This window comes from Rana temporaria (assembly GCF_905171775.1).
Source record: "Rana temporaria chromosome 2 unlocalized genomic scaffold, aRanTem1.1 chr2k, whole genome shotgun sequence".
NCBI classification, from domain to species: domain Eukaryota; kingdom Metazoa; phylum Chordata; class Amphibia; order Anura; family Ranidae; genus Rana; species Rana temporaria.
The window spans coordinates 1,012,519-1,026,169 of NW_024404415.1; the positions used below are offsets into that span (position 1 = coordinate 1,012,519).

Sequence of the window (13,651 nt, forward strand, 5' to 3'; positions counted from 1 at the left end):
CATGATGGCAGTCTACCAGAGTGTCATGATGGCAGTCCACCAGATGTTCATGATGGCAGTCTACCAGAGGGTCATGATGGCAGTCTACCAGAAGGTCATAGTTACATAGTTGGGTTGAAAAAAGACACAAGACCATCTAGTTCAACCAAAAAAAAAATTATGGCTATCTACCACGGGGTAATGGTGACTATCTACCAGGAGTTATGATGGCTATCTACCAGGGGGTAATGGTGGCTATCTACCAGGGGTTATGATGGCTATCTACCAGGAGTTATGATGGCTATCTACCAGGGGGTCATGGTGGCTATCTACCAGGGGTTATGACGGCTATCTACCAGGGGGTCATGGTGGCTATCTACCAGGGGGTCATGGTGGCTATCTACCAGGGGGTCATGGTGGCTATCTACCAGGGGGTTAGAACCAGAATGATGGCTATCTATCGGGGGGCCAGACACAGAATGTGGGTCATCATGATGACATTAGTTCTGATATAACACAGACAAGACACATTAAAGTATATAAATTTATTGCATCTGTACATTATCGAGATCTCTCCAGATTCTGAATATTCCAAGTTCTTGTCGGCTCTTATAATACTGCGTTCGCGGTGATGTCACCACTATCCCTGACCCCGCCATGTACAAGGTTATACAGCTTTCCATGACAGGTGATAGAGAATATACATCATTCCTATATATGTGCCAGATAGATGCATCCTCCCACCAGGCCTCAGATGTCGGCTAATACAATGTTAGAAGACATAAGTGCGTCACCCTCGGGTTAGTGAGAGCGTTATATGTAGAGAACTTTGTACGTTACGTGTGCTTTGTACAACATATGTGTGCTTTGTAGGGTTAGTGAGAGCGTTATATGTAGAGAACTTTGTACGTTACGTGTGCTTTGTACAACATATGTGTGCTTTGTATGGTTAGTGAGAGCGTTATATGTAGAGAACTTTGTATGTTATCTGATAAATATAAAGGTTATGTGCCGGAGGGGCAGCGGACCCCAATGCTCATACATTTCGCAGAGACACTCCTTTTCTTCCTGAGGCACCAGAACCTGAAATATCGCCACTGCAAGCAGCACTGTACCGGCACCGAGGTCGATATACTGGCGCTTTGGATATATAGTTTATGTAACCTCAGTGAAGCTGAAGAGTTTACACAGCCTGGCAGGTAGGACCGGGTTACACCAGGACCCCCCCAAGCCTTTCATATATAGCGAATATACATCCTGTGCGTTCAAGCTGGGGAGATGGTGGACATGTCCAGGACCGGAGGGTAGAGCCTCACCACAAAGCGATGGGAGTTGGAAGGGACGAAGCTCTCGCTCAGCGTCAGTCTGGGGATCCGACTCACACTGACCACCAGCTGAGTGTCCCCTCCCCGCAGGCAGAAGGTCAGAGAGGAGTGCAGGGTCCCAGTGACCGACTCCTCACTCAACAGCGTCCACTGATCCACGTTGGCCCCAGAGTACTGGCAGGTGGGCCCCGGCCGCAGGTACTGCTCCAGGAAGGCCTGTGGGGGAGAGAAAGAGAGAGTTAGGTGATAGCAGGAGATGTCAGAGAATACACCAAGACCATTGACTGTACACCCCAAAACTCGTCTCTGTACCCAGAATCCTCAAAAAATACAACCAAACCACAAACAAAGCGTCATAAGCAGGGCTTTTTTTCTCACAGGTTAGGTGCAGGAACTCCCCCTTTCTGAGTCACCCCATTTCTCCTCCCCCTACCCACCTCCGAGGACCATCCCTTGGCTCCACCCCCTGCCCACCAGCACCCCTTACACACATTTAGTCCTGGAGGTGCCAGAACTGTGTTCCCCTGTGTTCCTGCTGAAAAAAAGCCCTGGTCATAAGACTCCATGGGGTTTATTTACTAAGCCTAGAGAGTGCAAAATCAAGGCTCACTTCTACATAGAGACCAATCAGCTTCCAGGTTTTATTGCCAAGGCTTAATTAAACAAGCTGAGGTTAGAAGCTGATTGGCTCCCATGCACAGCTGCACCAGATTATGAGTTTTAGTTCCCACTAAAGAGAACCTACCTACACCTACCTCCGTCCTTCCCATAATCCTCCCTTACTAAAAACATTGAGGTGTGGTCCTTAGGTTCCTCTAACTGGTCATGTACTCTGGATTTCCTGCATCTAGTGGAGGATCCATGCTGGATCAGTAGGCACCACCAATGTTCCCAACTGAGGGAAATCCTGATAGTATGACCCGTAGGGGACACTGGAGGACTGGAGATGGCACTGACTCCACCCATAATATCTGATCTCAGCTGATTGGAAGTGATCGGCGCTCTGTAGAGTATATTGTAGGCCCAGAGAGGTAGAGTACCTGAGCGGACATATTGTGGGTGAGACACTGGCTGAGATGGTGGATGATGGCCTCCATGCTGTACAGATGGGCCTGCCGTGTGGTGCGGAGGTAACGTTGCAGGCTCTGTGCGACAAGGGGGAAGACGCTCTGGGCGGCCTCTCTCGGTGGTAAAGCCTGGGAAGATTTTGTGCCGTCATCCAAGAGATTCACCTGTGAGAAGGCGCGGTGCACCGCGACCACCAGCCTGCCGACACATACAAAGAATCCGACAATTTATCACCGAACGTAAAAATCACACAGAGCATCATCTACAGATCTACAATACATGGATATCCTTCCGGAGAACCATCATCACGACTCCTATATATTTCCCCAGAAACCCTTACTACTGGAAACATGGCTCTGTACTGAGTGGTCATATGGCTAACCTACAGACAGATCATAGTGCTCACCCCCCCAATGTATTTCCCATAATCCTTTGTTACTGGAAACATGGCTCTGTACTGAGTGGTCATATGGCTAACCTACAGACAGATCATAGTGCTCACCCCCACAATGTATTTCCCATAATCCTTTGTTACTGGAAACATGGCTCTGTACTGAGTGCTCATATGGCTAACCTACAGACAGATCATAGTGGTCACCCCCCCCCATGTATTTCCCATAATCCTTTGTTACTGGAAACATGGCTCTGTACTGAATGGTCATATGGCTAACCTACAGACAGATCATAGTGCTCACCCCCCCCAATGTATTTCCCATAATCCTTTGTTACTGGAAACATGGCTCTGTACTGAGTGCTCATATGGCTAACCTACAGACAGATCATAGTGGTCACCCCCCCCCATGTATTTCCCATAATCCTTTGTTACTGGAAACATGGCTCTGTACTGAATGGTCATATGGCTAACCTACAGACAGATCATAGTGCTCACCCCCCCCAATGTATTTCCCATAATCCTTTGTTACTGGAAACATGGCATTGAGATGAGTAGTCATATGACTATCCTACAGAAGGACCACCAAGGGTGACTCTATGGGGTTGATTTACTAAAGGCAAGTGGACTATGTAGATGCTCCAGAGCTTAGTAACTGAGCAGAAGCTCTGCTGACTTCCTTCATCCAGGCAAGTGATTGGGTATTCTTTGCGAAGTAAAGCTTTACCTCATTTACTAAGCCCTGGGACAACTGCACTTTGCCTTTAGTAACTCAACCCCAATGTATTTCCCATATTCTCCTGTTACTGGAAACATGGCGCTGTGCAGAGACTTCACATGACTATCCTACAGAAGGACCATCATGGGCGACCCAATGTATTTAGGAACAAATAGTGTAGCGCTTTGTAAATTGAAGTAAACTTGAAAAAACGGGGTACAAATGAATATAAACGATCCAAACACTCAGGTGATGAAAAATGAGTGAAAACAGTGAAAAGTAAAGAATAGCGAAGTCCGTGTATACAAACCATTAAGAGTCCATAACGTGTAAATGCCAAAATAACACTGAGAGTTCAAAGCTTTCTATTGACATCAAGACGATGAACAAACAGTGAAAAAATAACTGAGGTGAAGGGAACCACCGACAGGTAGAAGGCTTGCCGGAGCGTTTGAACCCCAAAAAATGTACATTGTATGGGTCAAACGAGCTTGTATTATGAGACCACCGATGTAGTTGGCCTTACTAGGAACCGTTCCTGGCAAGGCCTCTGGAAAGCCTGGTGGAGAGAATTCTCTGGATCAAAGATATCCCCACCCTGTGGATAGTTTGGTGATCTTGGTCCAGTCATTTGGAGCTTCCACAAGTGTCCGACTACATTGGTGGTCTCATAATACAAGCTCGTTTCACCCATAGAACGTACGTTTTTTGGGTTCAAACGCTCCGGTAAGCCTTCTACCTGTCGGTGGTTCCCTTCACCTCAGTTATTTTTGTTACCGTTTGTTCATCGTCTTGATGTCAATATGAAGCTTTGAACTCTCAGTGTTATTTTGGCATTTACACGTTATGGACTTTTAATTGCTTGTATACACAGACTTCACTATTGTTTACTTTTCACTGTTTTCACAAATTTTTCATCACCTCCGAGCCGGTTCACACAGGGGGGGCACGACTTTGGGGGCGACTCGGCAAGGCGATCTCAAGACGACTTCAGAGGCGACTTGCAAAATGACTTCTGTATTGAAGTAAATGCAAGTCGCCCCCAAAGTCGTACAAGAACCTTTTTCTAAGTCGGAGCAATGTGCGTCGCTCCTATTAGAATGGTTCTATTGAACCGGCTCTGAGTGTTTGGATCGTTTATATTCATTTGTATCCCGTTATTTCAAGTTTACTTCAATTTACCAAGCGCTACGCTATTTGTTCCTATATTGTTTTTTCTATTATCTAATTGCTGTGTTAGCTGGAGGGCAGCGCGGAATTATTTTTTACACTATTCTGACCCAATGTATTTCCCATAATCCTGTGTTACTGCAAACATGGCGCTGAGCTGAGTCATCGCATGATTATCCTACAGAAGAACCATCATGGGTGACTTTATGTACATATTTCCCATAATCCCCTGTTACTGGAAACATGGCACTGGCCCAGATTCAAGAAGCACTTGCGCCCGCGCAACCATAGGTTACGCAGCGCAAGTGCTTACTTGCTCCGGTGTAACGAGTGCTCCTGATTCAGGAACCTCGTTACACCGACTGCAGCCTAAAATCTGCGCGGCATAAGGCTCTTATGCCTCGCAGATTTTAGGCTGCATTCTTGCGGGGGCGCTAGGGGGCGCTCCCATTGTGCATCAGCGTGTAGTATGCAAATTGCATACTTACGCCGATTCACAAGCTTGCGCGGGCCCCGCGCAAGCCAGGTACGGGGTTTCCGTACGGCTACTTTTAGCGCAAGGCTGCCCCTTCTAATAGTAGGGGCAGCCAATGCTAAAGTATAGCCGGCCTTCCCGCGCCGTGAAATTTGAATTTCACAGCGTTTGCGTAAGTGAAACGTGAATGGTGCTGGACGCCATTCACGTTCACTTAGAAGCAAATGACGTACTTGAAAGTTTCCCAACGGAGCATGCGCTGTACGCTCGGCGCGGGAGCGCGCCTAATTTAAATGATTCCCGCTCCCGGCGGGATCATTTAACTTGCGCGCGCTTACGCCGGGCAAATTTGCCGGCGCGCCCTCGCAATTCACGGAGCTACTGCTCCGTGAATCAAGGGCAGCGCAAAATATTTGCGGGGGCGCAGGGCAAAATTGTTGCCCTGCTCCCCCGCAAATATCGCGCAATTCTACCTGAATCTGGGCCACTGTGCAGAGAATTGACATGACTATCCTACAGAAGGACCATCATGGGCGTCCTCTCTGTATTTCCCAGAATTCCTTGTTACTGGAAACAAGGAACTAAGCTGAGTTATCGCATGACTATCCTACAGAAGGACCATCATATCATGGGTGACCCTATGTATTTCCCATAATGCCTTTTTACTGGAAACATCATACAGTCATATGGCTATCCTACAGAAGAAAATAACAAAAGATAGTCTGCAAGGATTGGATTTTCTAAGCACCAAAAAAAATAATCAATTAAAATATAATCATTGTCTAATAAAATTGTACAACTGGTATAGTTACAGAAAATATAATCGTAGATTAAAAATGATCCAAAAAGAACACCCTGGAATTACCATCAGCTGTAGCAAAAGGCTGCGTATTACAAATGAAAACAGGTTTCGATGCCAATGATCTTCATCAGGGGGTATAGGTTTAGGTGATGTATCAATGTCAGAAACCAATGAATTGAAGTGGGTGTTCATTTTGATCGTATGGCAATTTGGCCTTCTTTGCCCCTTTGTCTTATTGGACTCTTATTCAAAAACCCAATTCTTGCAGATTATCCGTTGTTCTATCAATTGGGGGACGTTGCACCTTAGCAACTGGAAGTGCTGGAATCAATTTCTATTCTACAGAAGGACCATCATCACCTCCCCTATGTATTTCCCATCATTCCTTGTAACTGGTAACATGGCGCTCTTCTAATGCCCCTTACACACGGTCAGATTTTCCATCTAGAAAAGTCCGATGTGAGCTTTTGGTTGGAAATTCCCTTCTTCCTTCCTTTCTCTTTCTCCCTTCATCTTTCTTTCTTTCTTTCTTTCCCTTCATCTTTCTTTCTCCCTCATGGGCGTGAGTGGGGCCTCATGTCTAGTGTAGCGCTACCCCCGAAGGAGCCGCTGATTTGTGAGCGAAGGTCCAGACAGTGAATAAAGGGTTTCCAATGCTTTATTCCAGGCCAAACACGGCCAACATCAACATTAAGTGGGAAGAGCAGGTTGATGAAGAAAGGGGAGGTCCTTGCAGTGTCAGGCCCGGATATTAATTGAGTAGTACTTGCTCAATAGAGTACCAAACTGTTATTCGTCGCCACTCTAGTTGGAGTGGGTAAAGTGCCCCCGGACAGAGTGGGTAAAGTGCCCCCGGACAGAGCGGGTAAAGTGCCCCCGGACAGAGCGGGTAAAGTGCCCCCCGGACAGAGCGGGTGAAGTGCCCCCGGACAGAGCGGGTAAAGTGCCCCCGGACAGAGTGGGTGAAGTGCCCCCAGACAGAGCGGGTGAAGTGCCCCCCGGACAGAGTGGGTGAAGTGCCCCCAGACAGAGCGGGCGAAGTGCCCCCGGACAGACTCCTCCCACAAGCCTGGCAGCTGAAGTGTCACTTAGGATTTGGTGGGAGGAACAGATCTCTCTCACAGGCCCGGCTCTAGGGCCTCTGCCACAGGCCAATTACTTTAGGTGAGCTAGATGGATAGATGGAGGGAATCCTCCCAGTAGGTTTTAGCGTAGGTCACCGGATGACAGCAAAACGTACCTGTCACCATTCCGGTCACCAGATCCCTGATTGGTTCGTTCAAGCCCTGTTGGACAACCTGCCTCCGGGTTCTCCTCAAGCCGACCCCCCAATCGAACGGCACCCAGCCTGGGATCCTTTCAATAGAACTGGGGACCTAGTAAATCACTGGAGTCCCTTTTTACCTCCGGATGAGGGTTTGTGTAACCTGCAATTCTGGCCTGGTGGGCCGCGCTAGCGGGGTCCATGGATGCGCGCACCCTGAAGGTGAATGCCGCACCGGGACCCCGCGAAGAAGAACACAAATCAATGGCGTCTGTCACAGATATACCCTTCCCCAGCATGCCTTGCGAGGGAGAAACTTCTCTGATTGGCTGCTGGGGAAAGTTGCTCTGCCAGAACTCCTCTGGTGCCAACTGCTGGCCAGGGATGGTATTGCATCCCTGGAGCACAGACTGACCCAGTGGACGTTCTGGAACGACAGAAGTCCCAATTTTAGAACATTTTGAATGGGAGCAAAGTAACTTTCCCATTCCCCACTAACTTTAGCGTAGTGCCCATGCTGAAAGTAAGGGGGCGCTACACTAGGTTTTGCCCAAGGCCTCGCAAAGCCTAGAGCCGCCTCTGAGCATAGACTTTCCCATGATCCCCTGTTACTGGAAATATGGTGTTGTGCTGAGTAGTCACATGACTATCCTACAGACGGACCAGCATGGCCTTTCCCATGATCCCCTGTTACTGGAAATATGGTGTTGTGCCGAGTAGTCACATGACTATCCTACAGACGGACCAGCATGGCCTTTCCCATGATCCCCTGTTACTGGAAATATGGTGTTGTGCTGAGTAGTCACATGACTATCCTACAGATGGACCAGCATGGCCTTTCCCATGATCCTCTGTTACTGGAAATATGGTGTTGTGCTGAGTAGTCACATGACTATCCTACAGACGGACCAGCATGGCCTTTCCCATGATCCCCTGTTACTGGAAATATGGTGTTGTGCTGAGTAGTCACATGACTATCCTACAGATGGACCAGCATGGCCTTTCCCATGATCCTCTGTTACTGGAAATATGGTGTTGTGCCGAGTAGTCACATGACTATCCTACAGACGGACCAGCATGGTCTTTCCCATGACCCCCTGTTACTGGGAACAATGATAGGAATGACTGTGCAGATCTATATGAAGCTACACTCTCCATATGAGAAGGTTGTACCATACGTCACCTGGCGTGGCGCCTGCGTATTTTCCGCTCATATTCTATGTCTTCGTAGTAGCGGTCCTTGTAGTTGGCAGAGCTGAGCTGTGATTGGCTGGCTGTGCCATGTCCCAAGCCTGTGGAGAGATAAAATGGGTCAGCCTCGGCATACATGAGCTTAGTACATATCAAACCAAACAAAGAACTTGCTGCTCCAGGTGAGACCCCCTTCCCCCATATACATCCCATCCAAAGAGAAGATCGATGGAGTAGAAGCCGGGCTGTCTGTCGGTGATCATTGGCGAGTCCAGTGAGTTTTCGGGTGGAAATACAGAGGAAATCACCAGTAAGTAAGCTAAGAGAGCTCGTCCAATCAGAAATCTCCTTCGAGCGTCACTCCTACAATATGTTGTGTGACAGGAAGTCAGGTAGATCTGTGGGTGTTGTCACAGTCGGGACATACGTTTCTGCCTTGTTAGACAATACACCAATCATTATTAGGCGTCGGCTGCCAGAAATAGCCAGGAAGGCTAAGGGCCGTTGGAAGACTCCAGCTGTTCAGAGTGAGGCAATTAAAGGCCTCTATAAAGTAGCCCAGAGGATAACCACTAATTAGCTGAGTCACTCCTAAGGCTGTGTGAATAGGAGAGCAGTGCCAGAAAGTCTCCTGATGAGGTGAGGAGACCATTGACTTGTTCCTGTGTTATAGAAAGGAAAAGACTATTGTTTTGTGCTGTATGACCAGCACTGTCTACCCAGCAGTAGGCTGTGTTAGACTTCCTAGATAGGTTCCTGTGTAGAAGGTAGACGCCCAGAGTGGCAAGCAGTTATTTTATGTTTGATTCTGTTTATGCTGTTTGGATGTTTGCACTTGTTTTCCAGCAAGATGGAAAAATAAACCAGAAACGTTGTTTTCAACTGTCTTCGACTGCCAGTCTGTATAAATTCAGAGGCCCAGATTCAAGTAGAATCGCGCAATATTTGCGTGGGCAAAGAGCAAATTTTTTTCTCTGCGCCCACGCAAATATTGCGCTTTGCCCGCGATTCACTGAGCAGTTGCTCCGTAAATTGCGCGGGCAATATGCTAAGCAGCCGGGCGCAAGGCTGCCTAATGTAAATGATCCCGCCGGGGGCGGGAATCATTTAAATTAGGCGCGCTCCCGCGCCGAGCGAACAGCGCATGCTCCGTCGGGAAACTTTCCCGACGTGCATTGCGGCAAATGACGTCGCAAGGACGTCATTTGCTTGTAAGTGAACGTGAATGGCGTCCAGCGCCATTCACGGTTTACTTACGTAAACGACGTGAAATTTGAACGTCGCGAGCGGGAGGCGCAGCTATACTTTAGCATTGGTTGCCCCTGCTATTAGCAGGAGCAACCTTATGCTAAAGGCGCCGTACGGAAACTCCGTACCTTGCGTACGCAGGGCCCGCGCAACTTTTGTGAATCGGTGGTAGTATGCAATTTGCATACTACACGCCGATCACAAAGGCCGCGCCCCCTAGCGGCCAACGCAAGAATGCAGCCTGGGATGTGAAGGCATAAGGAGGCTTATGTCTGTCAGATCCTAGGCTGCAGTCGGTGTAACGAGGTTCCTGAATCAGGGGCACTCGTTACACCGGAGCAAGTAAGCACTTGCGCCGCGCAACTATGGTTGCGCGGGCGCAAGTGCTTCTTGAATCTGGGCCAGTGTGTGGTGAACCCATCCAGGGGGTCACATACCCCGCTACCGAGCTAACCCCTGACAGTTGATACAAACGATATTCTACAAACGTGTATTGCTATGAGTACTCTAATGGCGCCTACAAACGCTCGGAATTTCCGACAACAAATGTTCCATGTGAGCTTGTTGTCGAAAAATTCCAACCGTGCGTCGGCTCCATCGGACATTTGCTGTCGGGATCTCAGACAAGGAAAATTTGAGAGCTGGTTCTCAAATTTTTCGACAACAAAATCCGTAAATTCAGAGCGTGTGTAGACAATTCCAACGCATGCAATATTCCGCGCCATGCTCAGAATCAAGTACGAGAAGGGAGCGCTCGTTCTGGTAAAACTAACGGTCGGAATGGAGATCGCACATTCGTCGCGCTGTAACGGACTGAAAATCGCGAATCGTCTCTCACCAAACTTCTACTAACACGAGATTCGTAGAAGGAGCCCAAAGAGTTCCCTTTATAGTGCCGCCGTACGTGTTGTACGTCACCGGCGTTCTTGGCGTTCGCAATTTCCCGACAACATTTGTGTGACCGTGTGTGTGCAAGACAAGTTTGAGCCGACATGAGTCGGAAAAAAATCCACAGTTTTGTTGTCGGAATTTCCGATCGTCTGTACGCGACATAAGGTCTTTTATGTGTTTGTTCTTAATGGGCCGGATTCAGAAACGAGATCCGCCGTCGTATCTCTGAGTTCCGCCCGTCGTATCTATGCGCCTGATTCATAGAATCAGTTCCGCATAGATTTCCCTAAGATCCGACAGGTGTAAGTGTCTTACACCATCGGATCTTAGGCTGCAATTCCAGGCCGGCCGCTAGGTGGCGCTTCCGTATTTTTACGCGAGGAATATGCAAATGAGTATTTACGCCGATTCAGAAACGAACGACCGCCCGGCGCTTTTTTTTATGTCGTTTGCGTTCGGCTTTTTCCAGGCGTATAGGTGCTATATGAGGGGGAGCTAATGTTAAGTATGGGCGTCGTTCCCGCACCGAGTTTTGAAATTTTACGTCGTTTGCGTAAGTCGTTCGCGAATACGGCTGAACGTAATTTACGTTCACGTTGACGAAAGCAATGACGTTAAAAAAAAACGTCAAATACGCGGGGTCAAGCCAAATTTAAATAAAACACGCCCCCTACATCCCCATTTGAATTACGCGGCCTTACGCCGCAACACATACGTTACGCTGCCGTAACTAAGGGCGCAAGTTCTTTCTGAATAAAGAACTCGCGCCCAAAGTTAGAGCGGCGTAACGTATCGGAGATACGTTACGTGGGCCGGACAGATACGCTCAGGTATCTGAATCCGGCCCAATATATTTTGAACAACTAGATTGCGGTTTACCCCAAACAGTTGGGTTTTGATCATTTCCAGGACCCCGGAACTTGCCTTCTAGTATCACGTATTATACTCTGGATTTGGGTTGTCTCCACACATAAGGTTATGACATTATATTATCATTCCTTCCAATCAGAGGCGGCTCTAGGCTTTGTGAGGCAAAACTTGACATGGGGCCCCTCCCACTCACACCCATGATGGGAAAAATAATTCAAGGACAAGAGCCTCTTCCACACAACCCTGGCCGGTGGTTGTGGGGGGGTCTGTGGGCAGGAGGCTTATCGGAATCTGGAAGCCCCCTTGACAAGGTGGCCCCAGATCCTTCTCTTTTATAACTGAGGGGCGGGGTCCACTCGGTGATGTCACCTGGTGAACCCGCCCCCTTGTGACGTCATTGACTGAGGGCACGCTGGGTCATTGACGTCACAAGGGGTGGTGTCACCGATATTCAGTGGTTTGTTAGGGACGCTGGCAGCCCAGCTCCTGAGTCAGGGCTCTTAACGCTGCCTGAGCACATCAGCGTTAAGGTCCCCTGTCCCTCAAAACTGGGGTAATGCATTGGGTAAGTTAGGCGACCGTGAGGCCCCTGTGAGTGTGAGGCCTTAGGCGACCGCCTAATTAAAGAGCCGCCTCTAGAAATGACGGCTTCACTCTCCACTTTCCATTTATGAAGTAGACCTGGAAAAGACTGACCAGAAGATCAGGACTGGGGGATAATGGATTGGCCACTTTTTGACCCCTAGGGGGTGAAAAACGAACTATCACTGCTGTTTTGTAAATCTTTCGATTTTATCGAATTTCCCATTTTCTAAGGTCTTTGCACCCGGGGGTTCCTGTGGATCCTAAGGTAACTCCTTATGAAAAATGGTGCGCCCAGGCAGGGCCGTCTTTAATGTTGATTGGACCCTGGGCAAAATTTTTCTTGGCCCCCAACCCCCAGGTGCAATTTCGCTCTCCACCTGCTTTGAGACAATAAATATTGGCTAGACTTAAAATCAGTTTACTGTATCAGATCAGGCAGGCAGGCAGATTGGTTGCCAGAGGTTACAGTATATCATTACCACTTACTGACTGGTTGCTAGAGGTTACAGCGCACATTACGGCTCACTGATTAGTTGCTAGAGATTAGTGTACATCATCTCTTCACTGCAGAGGGGCATGATACACATATGAATGCCGCCGCCGGCCTCAGCTGTTTACATATGAATCCTGTCGCTATTTTAATATGAATGTTCCCGTTATTTACATGTAAACACAGGGGGGTAGATTCAGGTAGGGGCGCGCACTGATCCGGCGGCGCAGTGTATCGTCTTTACGCTACGCCGCCGTAAATTACAGGAGCAAGCGCTGTATTCACAAAACACTTGCTCCGTAATTTGCGGCGGCGTATCGTAAGCGCGCGTAATTCAAATGATCCGGGTAGGGGGCGTGGATCACTTAAATTAGGCGCCGAACGTACTGCGCATGCGCCGTCCCTAAAATTTCCTGACGTGCATTGCGGTAATTGACATCGCAAGGACGTCATTGGTATCGACGTGAACGTAAATGGCGTCCAGCGCCATTCACGGACGACTTACGCAAACGACGTAAAATTTTGAAATCGCGACGCGGGAACGACGGCCATACTTACCATTGGCTGCGCCTCCTAATAGCAGGAGCAGCCTTACGGCGAAAACGACGTACACAAACGACGTAAAAAACGAGCGGCGGCCACGCGTACGTTTGTGAATCGGCGTAAGTATGCAATTTGCATACTCTACGCTGACAACTACGGGTGCGACACCTAGCGGCCAGCGGCAGAATGCACCTTAAGATACGACGGCATAAGAGACTTATGCCAGTCGTATCTTAGGCTAAAGTCGGCGTATCTAGCTTTCTGAATACAGAAAGTCGATACGCCGGCGCTACTTAGCAATTACGCTGCGTATCTATGGATACGCAGGCGTAATTGCTCTCTGAATGTACATGCAGACAGATCACAGGTGAGGACGGTTCCCTTTAATCGCCATTCAAACCCCTTTGTGTCACCTTGTGTGAGTGTTATCAGGCCAAAATCACCGGGGTATGTAAACTTTTGATCAGGCTCATTTGGGTAGTTTCTGTGGTGATTATGATATAAGAAGAGTAAACACAGGTGATTGATAATAAATGTCTTCGGCCAATCACTGACCACGAGTGACAGAAAAGATTTTGTGTTCTCATTCATATGCTCTGAGAAATGCCCAGAAATCACAAATTCTGCCCCGGGGTATGTAA

The 13,651-nt window shown here is 48.4% G+C and overlaps 1 protein-coding gene across 2 annotated transcripts in view; it reads right to left on the bottom strand.

Moving 5' to 3' along the window:
- Positions 1–509: 509 nt before the first annotated feature.
- The window catches only part of LOC120921649 (vang-like protein 1), a 29,750-nt gene continuing 16,608 nt past the window's right edge, over positions 510–13,651 (bottom strand). For both annotated transcript variants that reach the window (XM_040334164.1, XM_040334165.1), the window contains exons 6-8: positions 8,376–8,484; positions 2,345–2,570; positions 510–1,520 (exon numbers count right to left, since the gene is read on the bottom strand). In XM_040334164.1, the coding sequence (XP_040190098.1) occupies positions 1,245–1,520; positions 2,345–2,570; positions 8,376–8,484 (611 nt within the window). In that variant the 3' untranslated portion in view covers positions 510–1,244. The remainder of the gene's footprint in view (positions 1,521–2,344; positions 2,571–8,375; positions 8,485–13,651) is intronic.